The following is a 13514-nucleotide window of genomic DNA, read 5'->3' on the forward strand; positions in this document are numbered from 1 at the left end:
TCGCGCGCGCACGCGTGTGTGGTATGTGTGTGTGTGTGTTTGTGTGTGTGTGTGTGAGAGAGAGACAGAGAAAATATATATATATCATGGATGAGCTCAGCATGTAGAGCTTGGTTCTCTTCTACCATGTGGGTCCCAGGAATAAAATGGCAGCAAGTACCTTCAACCCTCTAAGCTGTCTTGCCAGCCCTTCCTTTTTAATTTTGAAAAGAGGGTTGGGCTGGAGAGATGGTTCAGCGGTTAAGAGCACGGACTGCTCTTCCAAAGGTCCTGAGTTCAACTCCCAGCAACTACATGGTGGCTCACAACCATCGGTAATGGAGTCTGATGCCCTCTTCTGGTGTGTCTGAAGACAGCTACAGTGTACTTACATAAATAAAATAAATCTTAAAAAAAAAGGAGAAGAAAAAAAAGAAAAGAGGGTTTAAGTTGCTCAAAAAGCATTGAAATTGCTATTGTCCTGTCTCATTTTCTAGATGAATTATGATTATGGTCCTGTGATATCTGGCCCGGGTATAATGTGGATTTTTAAATTTATAGCCCTCTTAATTACTGAGCCATTTCTACAGCTTCTGTAGTGGAATTTTGATCAGGAAGAAACCTGGTAATTGGGAATGAGGAGTGAAAAAAGGTTATAGGCATACAGGTGTAGGACCAGTGTATGCCTTGGCTGTTTTGTTGTCGCTGCTACTGTGGGTAGGAATTCAGTATTGTATTTCGTCACACCTGATTTCCCCCCGAGGAGTTAAGTCAGGGCTAAAGGAGTTATCTAAGTAAATGGGGGAGTTTGGGGCTGGAGAAATGACTCAGTAGTTACGATCACTGGCTGCTTGCTGTTTCAGAAGTTCAATTCTCAGCACCCAGGAACTCCGGTAGTAGGGGATCCGACGCACAGCCATGAAACCAGGGAGACACTCATACAAATAAAGTAAAAATAAATAAAAATCTTAAAGTGGGGGGGGAAGTCTGGAATGGGGGTGCGTGCTTCAGTTCTGGGGAAACATAAATTCCAGGCAAATCTATAATAAATTTTCCTGGGTGGACGGGGAAAAAACACTGGATCTAGGAGGGAGAAAGAGTTTTAGGGGTTTAATTCATAGGTGCGCCCCTGAGCACGCCGGAGATACCCACACTGCGAAGTTAGGAACCAGCGAGAATAACCAACCCGACGGCTAGAAAGGCGATGGTCCGCCGGCGGGCGGGTTCGCGTGACGTCACTTCCCTTTCGCCTGATTTTGATTGGCGTTTGAGATTGGCCGGACTCCCTACAAGCCCAGGGTGCTTTGCGGTGCCCGGTCCTTTCCGCTCGGCCGTTCTCCTGTATAGGAGGTGAGTCTCTGCCGCCGCCGGTCCCATCGTGGTCCATCGGGCTCCATCGCCCTCCATCCGCTGTCATCGGCGAAGAGAGGCCGCACGGACAGCCATGGAGGAGCCCGGGCGCCGACAGCACGGAGCCAGGGCAGGGGCGGGAGGACCCGGGACGGGGTTGGGGACCCTGGCCTTGACTCGCCGCCCTCCTCTCCCTCGCGGCCTTAGGCAGCCATGGCGCCCAGCCGGAATGGCATGATACTGAAGCCCCACTTCCACAAGGATTGGCAGCAGCGAGTGGACACTTGGTTCAACCAGCCGGCGCGCAAGATCCGCAGGTATAGATCGCGCGTGGCTCGCGTGGGCTCCAGGGCGGGGACGCGCGTGGGGCAGGAGGTGACGGCTGTGCTTTTCCTGCAGGCGCAAGGCCCGGCAGGCGAAAGCGCGTCGCATCGCCCCTCGCCCCGCGTCCGGCCCCATCAGGCCCATCGTGAGGTGCCCTACAGTGAGATACCACACCAAGGTCCGGGCTGGCAGGGGCTTCAGCCTGGAGGAGCTCAGGGTGAGTGCGGCAGGGCGAGGTCCCTTGGCAGGTCCCTCGGGCTCGGTGGAATGATGACATTCTCCGGAATCGCTGTACTGACTTGATGAAAGTACTTTTGAACCCTTTTCCATCTGATGACACCGAGTTTTCTCGGCAGGGCCGGCTTGGGGTGGGGTGACTGCGAGGTGGGTGACCAGTTTCTGTTTCTGAACAGGTGGCTGGCATCCACAAGAAAGTGGCTCGCACCATCGGCATCTCTGTGGACCCGAGGAGGCGAAACAAGTCCACGGAGTCACTGCAGGCCAACGTGCAGCGCCTGAAGGAGTACCGCTCCAAGCTCATCCTGTTCCCCAGGAAGCCTTCTGCTCCGAAGAAGGGAGACAGTTCTGTAAGTCCTGCGGGGCGGCAGAGGTCCGGCTCAGTGTAGATAGAGTCTGTGTTCTTGGATCCAGCTCTGCAGAGTTGACATGAGTGCAGCAGTGGGAGGTTAGAGCGTACTGGGGGCGGCGGTGACGCGTGCAGATCAGTGGGAGCCACTATGGTGTCCCTGGGCTTTCCAGTGTCTGTTAGTGTTGGGAGCTATTGACTTGGAGCCTGGTATGCTGTTCTAGAGCGTTCACCCTACCAGGACGTTCAGGGGCATCTCGGTACAGAAAGTATCTCGGTATTCAGAAGTGTAAAGAGTTTTGTAACAAGGATCGGTGGGTTTCTTGTCAGTGTGGGCTTCCTGAGGGTGGGGTAAGGATGGCTTTCTTCTGTTCCTTCAGTGGAGCTGTAGTCAGCCAGCGCACCGGGACGGAAAATGCTAGGTGCTGCAGGCCCAGGCAGCCTGATCCTTGGGAACTAAAGCAGACCCCGTGATAATGGGGTCTATAAGTAACAGGCATGAGATGGAAGCTGGACTCAACTTTTTCTTACTCTTAAAACAGGCTGAAGAACTTAAGCTGGCCACCCAGCTGACAGGACCTGTGATGCCCATCCGGAATGTAAGTGGACACTGCTGTAGGCTCAGCTCCGTAATAGACAAGATTGGCAGGGATAAAAAAGTGTGTTGTGACAGACTAATTAGAGACTGGTGAAGGTTTCAGGCTGGTGAAAGAAAGTTCTCTTACCTTGGGGACAACCTCCCAATCTTTGGGGTGGGGGGGCACTTTTTGTTGTTTTGAGAGAAAGAGATTCTCTGTAGCTTTGGGCTGGCCTTGAACTCAGAGATTGACTGCCTCTGCCTCCCAAGTGCTGGGTTTACAGGCATTCATTCATTACCACCATGGGCTAACTGCCAAGATTTTAAAGGACTGGCTTGTGTTCCTTTTAGAAATGCGCAGGTCCCTAACTTAGCATTCCCTACTTGTTTGGAGTGCTTGGGAGTGTAATTTTGTTCTTCTCTGAAGGGATCAGGCTTTGTGTCTTGGGCTTTCTGTTGCTATGAAGAAGTGCCATGACTAAAACCAAGTTCTGGCTTACACTTGCACCTTGGAGAAAGTCGGGGCAGGAACCTGGAGGCAGGAGTTGATGCAGAGGCCATGGGGGGGGAGACGTGCTAGGTGCTGCTCTAAGCACCCAGAGCCTCCAGCCAAGGGTGGGTCGCCCTGTGCAAGGTGGCCTGCACCCTCTCACGTAAATGAGAACTCTCTCACAAAGAGGGAAAGAGACATCAGTGTTCCTCTGCAGCCTTTGCTGTCCTGGAACTCAGTACACCAACCAGGCTGGCCTCTAACCCACACCTGCATCTGCTTTGAGGGTTAAAGGCAAGCCCGATCTTATGAAGGAATTTTCTCATTGAAGTTTTTTCTTCTGCCATCACTTTGGCTGTGTCAAGTTTTAATAAATTCACCAGAATGTGCCTTACAGAGGTTGTGGCTCTAATTTTATAATATATATTTCCATATATAAGCCAAAGCTGGTTTAGAACTTAATTTGTAGTCTATGGTGGCGAAGACTCAGGATTCTCCCATCGCAACCTGACAAATAGTGGGGATTTACTTATCCCAGGGGGTGGTTCTGCGCCCGGAGGGCTGAGGCAGTGAGTCCTGTGCACAGGTCCTGTAGGCTCCTGACTTCTGTTCTCTTTCCAGGTGTACAAAAAGGAAAAGGCCAGAGTTATCACAGAAGAAGAGAAGAACTTTAAGGCTTTTGCCAGTCTCCGAATGGCCCGTGCCAATGCCCGACTCTTTGGCATCCGAGCAAAAAGGGCGAAGGAAGCTGCAGAGCAAGATGTTGAAAAGAAAAAATAATTCTGTGTTGGAGAGCTGCAATAAATTTTCCATAAAGCAAAAGCTGGGTTTCTTTGTCTTTTTTTCTTGAGCAATAGTTGTGTGTTGCAGGTTTGAGTTAGAAGGTATTCCTAAGAGATGTGATTGAGTTTCAGCATTTTGGGCCTTAGTTATAACTGAGTGGGTGGGAGACTGCTGTTAACACCAGCTGCTGAGCTCAAACGTCGTAAATGCCATAGCCCAGCCCTAAAATTAACTTCAGCAGGGTCTTCCTTGGGGTGGTCGCTGTCTACTGTATCAGTAGCTGTAGCAGGCTCTTCTAACTTAGCCCAGAGGAAGGCTGGTGCCTGGATTTTGTAGTAACTTGCCCCTCTCTTCCCTGGTGTGACAGGATTAGGTTTGCCCCGACAGTGACTTAGAACCATGGGAGTCCTGTATTACCCTGCATGTGCAGTGCCTGTGGTGCCTGAGGCATTCTTACTACATACAAAGAGGAGAGCCCCAGAGATAGGTTTTGGGGCCTGAAGTTTTTTCTTTTTGGCCCAAGCATTCTTCAATACCTGCCTTGTCCCCCAAGCAGTAAACCACTAGAAAGCACCCTGGAAATGGGTCCCATGTTTGAAGGATTGAAGTTACTTGGAAGAGTAACGGGGGTAACATGCCTACCAGTTCGAGGGCACCATGCTGTGCCCTAGGAACAAGATATATAGGATGGCCAGGCATTGATGGCACACACCTTTAATCCCAGCACTTGGGAGGCAGAGGCAGGCGGATTTTTTAGTTTGAGGCCAGCCTGGTCTACAGAGACATTCAAGGCTAAACAGAGAAACCCTGTCTCAAAAAAAAAAAAAGATAACCTAGGATGGTGCTAGACTTGGTCATATATGAATGTCCACAAGGGGGCAGAAGTTTTTAGTACAGGTATGGTAAATGTGAAATTTATTTGTGTTAGGCCTTGATATATGTGTTGTGTACAAATCTGAGAAGGATTTAAAATCGTAAGATACCATCAGGAAGTCTGGCCCTCTGCAAGAGCAAGTGTGCTTAACCACCCACCAGCCATCTCTCCATCCCCAGGTGAGGGGAAGAACTTGATGCCAGGCTATGAGTGCAATTGAACATCCTTAGAATTTGTGGCCACTTACACAGATCAGCTCTAGTAACATTTAGTACCATCTAGGGACCATTTTGGTCTTTTTTTTTTTTTTTTTTAATTTATTTAAATAAGTGGACTGTAGCTGACTTCAGACACACCAGAAGAGGGCATCAGATCCCATTACAGATGGCTGGGAGCCACCATGTGGTTGCTGGGATTTGAACTCAGGACCTTCCGAAGAGCAGTCAGTGCTCTTACTCCCCTGAGCCATCTCTGCAGCCCCCATTTTGGTCGTTTCTTTGGGGTTGCCCCTCACTCTGTTTTTGAGACAGTCACTGTGTACCCTAGCTGTCCTGTGTAAACTAGGCTGGCCTCAAACTCATATCCTCCTGCCTCTGTTCCCTTAGTTTTGCTTTTTTTGGTTTTGTTTTTTTAGATTGATTTATTTATTGTTATATGTGAGTACACTGTAGCTGTCTTCAGTCACTCCAGAAGGGGGAGCCAGATCCCATTGCAAATGGTTGTGAGCCACCATGTGGTTGCTGGGATTTGAACTCAGGAACTTTGGAAGAGCAGTCAGTGCTCTTAACCGCTGAGCCATCTCACCAGCCCTCCCTTTGGTTTTAAAAATGTTGTAAATTTAGTTTTTGATTTTAGATAGCCGTTTCCTGTGTAGGTAGCCCTGAATAGCCAGACACTCAGGCTTGCCACTGCCTGCCAAGTTCTGCATAGGTGTGTGCTATTGCTCCTTGTATCCTTTTAAGAATGTATATGTGCCTTCATGCTCATGCGTTTATGTGCACCCTGGGCCTGCAGGAGCTTGCTGTAAACTGCATGGACTCTGGGAAGCTCCTCTGCAGTAGTGGTTAGAATGGGTAGGTGAGGTGAGCTAAGCCTGGCTGGGTGACTGCAGCTACCCAGGCAGGTGCACCACATCCCCCTGGAGCTGCAGGTGAAGGCTCTCGGAAGGTGCTGAAGAGATTGGCCCTGGGTGAGGGTGCTAGCTGCTCTTGCAGGGGACCAGGATTCAACTTCTAGCACCTGCATGTTTGTTCACAACTATAACTAGTCCCCAGGGATATGAAGCTGCCTTCCAGCCTATGCAAGCAAAATGACCTCACGTGCACAGAGATATATGTAGACAAAAGACCAATATATACATAAAATTTTCTAAAGGCACTTGTGAGCTCCCAGGCATAGATACTGGGGAACAAACACAAGCGCCTTTAACTTCAGCCATTTCTCCACACATACACCCCACCTCACCCCTGCCCTTTCCTTGCTTTGATGCAGGGTTTTATTGAGTAGCCCATCGGGGCTGGCCTGGAGTTCACTGTGTAATCTGGGCTGGCCTTGAACTCTCATTATCGCCACCTTAGCTTCCTCTGTGGATCTACAAGCACGTTTGGCTTTTGTGAAGTTCTTCCAAGCTTGGAGGAGACTGAAGGAGCTCCGTTGGGAAAGGTCACCTGAGGCCATTTCCCCGAACCCACAGGAGGAAAGCCAGCGAGTGTATAATGATGAAGGCTTGTGACTGATGACCTGAGCTTGATTCTAGGACCCTTGTGATGAGGGGACAGAACTGGCTCCTCCAAGTTGTCCCCACAGATGCGAATACCTGTAGTGGTGATTGCTTCAGAGGTCTCAATTTGAGCTCAAGGCCAGCTAAGCTACCTAGTAAGACCCTGTCTTATATATATAAAAAGTTGGCATTCCAAATTCCTTAGAACTGGTGTAAAGGGTGGTAGGTGATCACTTTAGGTTAAAATACATTTGGTGTGTAAATCAATATTCCTGTGTGTAGAAGGTCGACTCTAAGGTTTTCTTTTGTGTATGTCTCTACAGTTTATAAGTAGCTCCATTAAAAAAAAAAAAAGAATTATTTATTTAATACACTGTAGCTATCTTCAGACAGACCAGAAGAGGGCACCAGATCCCATTATAGGCAGCTGTGAGCCACCATGTGGGTGCTGGGATTTGAACTCAGGACCTCTGGAAGAGCAGTCAATGCTCTTAACCACTGAGCCATCTCCCCAGCCCAGTCACTCCATTTTTTTAAAAAAAGAATTATTTATTTATTTTATGTATATGAGTATGCTATAGCTGTCCTCAAACACACCAGAGAGGGCATCAGATCCTATTACAGATAATTGTGAGCCACCATGTGGTTGCTTTGAATTGAACTCAGGACTCCGGAAGAGCATACAGTGCTCTTAACCGCCCCCAGGAGCTCCAGGTTTTTTGTTTGTTTGTTTTGTTTTTTTGTTTTTCGAGGCAGGGTTTCTCTGAATAGTCCTGGCTGTCCTGGAACTCACTTTGTAGACCAGGCTGGCCTCGAACTCAGAAATCTGCCTGCCTCTGCCTTCCGAGTGCTGGGATCAAAGGCGTGCACCACCACGCCCGGCAGGAGCTCCAGTTTTAAGCACCTTTTTTTTTTTTTTTTTTTTTTTTAATTTAACCAAAGTGATGTCAAAAGAAACTTGGGATGGAATGAGGGGTGATAGTGTTAAGACAAGCGATGTCTGGGTCTCTGTGGACTCCCCACTCCTGTGTGTCCGATTCAGCAATAGATCCTGGTTGTGGAAGGTAAAGCCCCTTAGAGAGGCTGTCATATATATCACTTTCCCAAGTCCCAGAGACTAAAGAGCTTAGGGACAGGGACAGGGCATCTGAGGGGATCCTGGTGGTCAGAAGGCATCTTCAGCCCTTCCCACTGCTGTGTTGGCTGCAGCAGTTTGAATCTCAGCCTTGGGAAAGGAGGCAGCTCCTGCTGGGTATTCATGCAGCAGTGCAGAGAGTGGACCGGCTGCCATGCCTCAGTTCCAACAGCATCGTGCCAGTGTTAGTCTATCAGTGCTATCAGAGCAGGGCAATGGCAGCAAGAGCCGTGCCGTGTTAGTCTCTGCCACATGGCACTAAGCCCCACCCTGGCATGCCAGTGGCCTGGAGAAGTAGTTCCATTTTGGTGTTTGTTGTTTTAAATGGCATTTGGATGTTAATATCATTTTTTTTTTATATATAACTTACAGAAAAGGACTTCGGAGGTAGCTCAACCTAACACTGGCAAGAGCTTGGATTTGAACATCATCACACACACAAAAGAAGTGTATGTCGGCAGGGCAGTGGTGGCGCATCGCACGCCTTTAATCCCTCGGGAGACAGAGGGAGGTGGACCTCTGTGAGTTCGAGGCCAGCGTGGTCTACAGAATGAGTTTTAGAGGCAGGAAAGCCAGGGCTACATCCTGTCTTGAAAAAAATAAAAAGAGCAACACTTCACTTCAAATCCTAGAAACTGTTTCTGTCTGTCCTAAAATGGGTTCATGGAAAAACATCCCACCACAAAAACCTGTGAAGAGGAGGGGAAAAAAAAAACTAGGTTATTGATGAAAAGGACCGAAAAGAGAGTGGAAAAATATCCAGACATCTGTCCAGGACTCTTGCTAAGAATATCATCAAAGCTCTAGGTAAGTCCAGAGAGACTAAAATCAGGATGTCCATTCCTAGGCTCTGCCTGATGCGTAGCCCATGGACTCTGTTCCTGGCTGCCTCTTAGGCCCACGCTGCCATGGCTACCAAAGCACCAGTCTCTGGTCTCCATGGTCTTAGCAGTCCTGACAAATGGTGTCATAGCAGCGACTGGCTGCTATCTGGGGCTCCTTCCCTTCCTCACCCTGTCACCCCTTTTCCTTCCCGTCTCCTCCCTTCTCTCCTCTGTCCCTTTTCTCCTCCACTCTTTTTCTTCTTTTTCTCCTTTTTTTTTCCATTTATTATATGTAAGTACACCGTAGCTGTCTTCAGACACACCAGAAGAGGGCGTCAGATCCCATCACAGTTGGCTGTGAGCCACCATGCTGGGACTCGAACTAAGGACCTCTAGAAGAGCAGTCAGTGCTCTCAACCGCTGAGCCATCTCTCCAGCCCTTCTCCTCCACTCTCACTTCAGTTGCTACATTCTTGTCTCCCTCCCTCCCCTTTTCCTTCTTAGATTACTTACCAAGCCATCCTGGCCACTGGAGGAATCCTGGACGCAGGCCTTTCCCACCGCACCTCAGGGTGGCAGAGGCCTGCCCCTGTTCCTCCAATCAAGGCTCTTTTTTTTTTTTTTTTTTTTTTTCCGAGACAGGGTTTCTCTGTGTAGCCCTGGCTATCCTGGAACTCACTTTGTAGACCAGGCTGGCCTCAAACTCAGAAATCCGCCTGCCTCTGCCTCCTGAGTGCTGGGATTAAAGGCGTGCACCACCACGCCCGGCCAGTCAAGGCTCTTCTTGCACGGGATCAGCACAGTAGACAGTAAGCACTGTCCTGGCTGCCGTGTTCTGGTGCAATTTTACATGTCAGTAGCTAAGTAATATGTCCACAGTTTCCTCTCTTATATTTTTTGGTTGTGAGTCTATCCTTTAACAGCTGAGCCATCTCCCCAACCCCACAGGTTCTTTTCTGCACAGTGCAGACTTAAATGTCAGCGAGGTTTTGTTTGTCTCACAATACTCCTAGCCTCTCTGCTGGCCATACCAGCCCTCCACCAGCAAACAGCCCTCCCTCTTCCTAACCCTGCTCCTGGGCCCCCTTGTGGCCACTGTGCAAAATATCCTTTCTACCATTTGTAACCCTTAACTCTAGTCCCCACCCTGTCCCGTGAGAGATCCAGGCACCCGGAAAATAGTGGCTATTTTAGTTCGTGTACCTGTGTAGGCCAAAGACTATGTCAAGTTAGTAGTGGATTAGGCCACATAGGAGAAGTGTGTTTGCAGAGAATGTCCTTGGCTTCTAAGACAAGCCTCAGAAGAAACAGGTCCCAAGGGGCTGCCACCTGAAGACACATCTAGGTTGTCCGTAGGTGTGGTCAGGAGCTCAGGATTGCTTCTGACTCTGTGGGTCAAAGGGCCTGCAACTGGCTGGTTTTGTGTGAACTTGACACAAGCTGGAGTCATCAGAGAGGAAGGAGCCTCTGCTGAGGAAATGCCTCCATGAGATCCAGCTGTAAGGCATTTTCTCAATTAGTGGTCAATGGGGAGGACCCAGCCCACGGTGGGTGGTGCCCCTCTCTCTCTCATGCTATAACTAGGTGACTGAGGAATCTCACAGAGTTGCCCAGGACCTAACAGAGTGTGTTGTCACAGTCAGTGAGGCACCAGGACACACATACCTCTAAAGGAAGACAAATACCAGCTCTTGTAAGAAAACTGGGGGGTGGACTTTGAGGTTTCAAGCTAGGCCCCATGGCTCATTCTCTAACTGCTGTCTGGTGATACAGAGAGAGCTCTCAGCTGCCTCTCCAGCACCATGTCTGCCTGCACACCATTGTGCTTACTGCCATGGTGACAATGGACTAACTGCAAGCCAGATCCAATTAAATCCTTCCCTTTGTAAGAGTTGCTGTGGTATTGATGTCTCTTCACAGCAATGGAAACCTTCACTAAGATTGATACTCCCCGACGCACAGTTTCCGTGGATCAAGGCAGCTCAGAGACAACTTCTCAAAAGGTGGGTGGTAGAGTATGGGTGGCCCTGGAGGGTGAAGGGACTGGTCTGGGTGTCCCACTGCTTCCTGTCTTTCACTTCTGGTTGCAGATGCTACCTCAAGCCTTCTGGGGATATTCAGTGAAGTGAGCCCTGGACATGGAGCTGGGTACAGTGGTGCACACGTGTTCCCCAACACGCAAGAGGAAGTAGAAGGGCACAGGAGAAATCGGAGTGGGAGAGGGAGGGATGTAAAGACAGTATTCATGTATGAAATTCTCAACAAAATCAATAAAATAAACAGTAGTCCTGATACCTAAAACATTGAAAAAAAAATCATATACCAGGGTTGGAGAGAGGGCTCAGGAGTTAAGAGCACTTGTTCTCACAGAGGACCTGGGTTTGGTTCCCAGCACCCACACAGCTGTGGTTTGTATAAACAACCTGTAACTTGGTCCATGATGGCTGGTACCATCTCCTGGCCTCCCGTGGCAGCAGGCACACATCAGTGCACGCACATGCAGGCTGAACTCTCATGCACACACACAAAATAAAGATGAACAATTCTTTTAAAACATATATAATAAAACATTTGTTCTGTTGTATTGTTTCCTACAGTTTTGTAACTACATCTAAATTAAAGGGAAAAAAGGTTTGTTTTACTTTTATCTATTTTATCATCTGTTTGTTTTATGTAATTTAAAATTTTTATGTGCACAGATGTTTTGCATGCATGGGTGTCTGTGCCCCACATAGGAGGTGCAGCAGAGAGCACAGGATCCCTGGGACTGGACTCTTAACTCCCGAGCCATCTCTTCAGTCCCAACGACACTTGCAGAGGGCCTAGATCCAGCATCCACATGGTACACTCTTCTGTCCTCAAATGCTACATACACATGCACACACACACACACACACACACACACATACACACACACACAGAGGCATACATTTCTGCAACCTACTTTTATTTTTAAAGATGTAGTGATTTTATGTGTATGAATACACTGTCACTCTCTTCAGATACACCAGAAGAAGGCATGTGGGTGCTGGGAATTGACTCTGGACCTCTGGAAGAGCAGTCAGTGTTCTTAATCTCTGAGCCATCTCTCTAGAACCCTGCAACCTAATTTTTAATAAATGTTCAACCTCTCCTTTTGCCCACCACCCGGCAGAGGTGGTGAAGAGAAAAGTTATTAGGATACGAGGGAAGTAGACCTGTTTAGCAATAGTTCTTTAGGGGCAAGCCCGATCTTCTCTGGCAGCGGTTCAGTCCTGTAGCAAACACCAACTACGACTCAGCAGCTGCTGACCAGTCCTCCAGGCAGGCAGACACCAGGCACCAACCAGCAGCTGTAGTTCAATCCTGAAGAAACCGCAAGGCTCGCCAACCAGCCTGAGGCTGCAGAAATGGCAAGTTGCCACAGGAACCTCACGAGGTCTTTGGCGAGTTTCTCTCAATGGTGGTGTCACAGATAGAGCTATGTAAGGCAACCAATACATGTATGTCTGTGGAGTCATATTTATACTCCTTCAGCACATGTTCTCTCATGTGTCTGCTTTAGCAAAGCATCTTTTCACCTGTGTGCCCCAGCAAACCATCATTTGTCATAACCGACTTTCCAAAGAAACCAGAAATGTCCAATATCTATCTATCTATCTATCTATCTATCTATCTATCTATCTATGCAAACACATAACATAAAATTTTTAAATCTTTTTTTTAATTTATTTTATTTATATGAATACACTTGCTGTCATCAGACACACCAGAAGAGGGCATCGGTTCCCATTACAGATGGTTGTGAGCCACCATGTGGTTGCTGGGAATTGAACTCAGGACCTCTGGAAGAGCAGTCAGTTCTTTTAACCACTGAGCCATCTCTCCAGCATCCAAAATTTTAAAATCTTAAAAAAACAAAAACAAAACAAACAAAAAACCCCAGCCATGGTGGCACACATTTAATCCCAGCACTTGGGAGACAGAGGCACATGGATTTCTCTGTAAATTTGAGGCCAGCCTGATCTACATAGTTAGTTCCAGGACAGCCAGGGTTACGTCCAAAGATCCTGTCTCATAAAGCAAAATGAAAAAAAGGAAAAGAAAAACTTCTTTTACAAAATTAGCCAACAAAACCAAACCCCATCAACCAGTGAAAGCATTTTTGCATTAAAAAAAAAACCAACAACAACAGCAACAACAGCTAGAGGCATAGATGCAAAATGATAATGGTGTTTATGTCTGGGCGCTCACTTTAAAAAATGCTTGCTTATCAGCTTTTTAACATTTCAACACTGACATGTGTTATTTCCTGTATGATAATAACAAAATATATTTGAAGGGAGGTCTCATTTCCTGTGTCTGGCCAGCAGAAAAACCTGGGGCAGCAGAGGCTGGGAACAGAAAGAACTTGTTGCTGTCTAGTGCTTGGAGGTGGGACATGGCTCACCGTCTCTGGCCCTTAGACTACTGGGCAGGCAATGAGGCAGTGCCAATGACCCAGCATCAGGTAGATCAGGCAGCAGGGATACCAGCTTGTCCCCCATAGTTTCTGCATGCTTGTCTATTACTGCTGACTGCAGTCAGAGCCACCAGGAGTCAGCAAACACTGAGTTAGCTTCCAGGAGGTTGATTAAAACCTGAAGTCTGAGATTCCAGCTACCAAGCTCCTTGAGTCTTCTCTCTCTCTCTCTCTCTCTCTCTCTCTCTCTCTCTCTCCATCTGTCACTGCCCTACAGCTGTGCTTTGTGATGAAATGTCGGTGAAGCACAGATGGGCAGGTGATTTTGACCAGCTGCTGATCACATTTTTTTCCAGTTTATCGTGTTTTTAATTATGTGTCTGTGTCTCTGTGTGGGCACATACATGTGCATGCCACTGCCTGAGACCGCC

At 48.1% G+C, this 13514-nt stretch overlaps 1 protein-coding gene and 2 non-coding genes across 3 annotated transcripts; all 3 read left to right on the top strand.

Moving 5' to 3' along the window:
* The first annotated feature begins 1233 nt into the window (after positions 1-1233).
* On the top strand, positions 1234-4128 carry Rpl13 (ribosomal protein L13). The gene is made up of 6 exons (NM_016738.5): positions 1234-1329; positions 1537-1646; positions 1729-1870; positions 2067-2240; positions 2782-2838; positions 3928-4128. The coding sequence occupies exons 2-6, from the start codon at positions 1543-1545 to the stop codon at positions 4084-4086; spliced, it is 636 nt and encodes a 211-aa protein (NP_058018.2). The 5' UTR covers positions 1234-1329; positions 1537-1542; the 3' UTR covers positions 4087-4128.
* Positions 1942-1989, top strand: Snord68 (small nucleolar RNA, C/D box 68). The gene has a single exon (NR_028128.1). It is a non-coding gene; the product is annotated as a small nucleolar RNA, C/D box 68 (small nucleolar RNA).
* On the top strand, positions 3859-3927 carry Mir7079 (microRNA 7079). The gene has a single exon (NR_106047.1). It is a non-coding gene; the product is annotated as a microRNA 7079 (primary transcript).
* Positions 4129-13514: the final 9386 nt, after the last annotated feature.

The sequence above is a fragment of the Mus musculus genome, chromosome 8 (assembly GCF_000001635.26).
Source record: "Mus musculus strain C57BL/6J chromosome 8, GRCm38.p6 C57BL/6J".
In the NCBI taxonomy this organism is placed as follows: domain Eukaryota; kingdom Metazoa; phylum Chordata; class Mammalia; order Rodentia; family Muridae; genus Mus; species Mus musculus.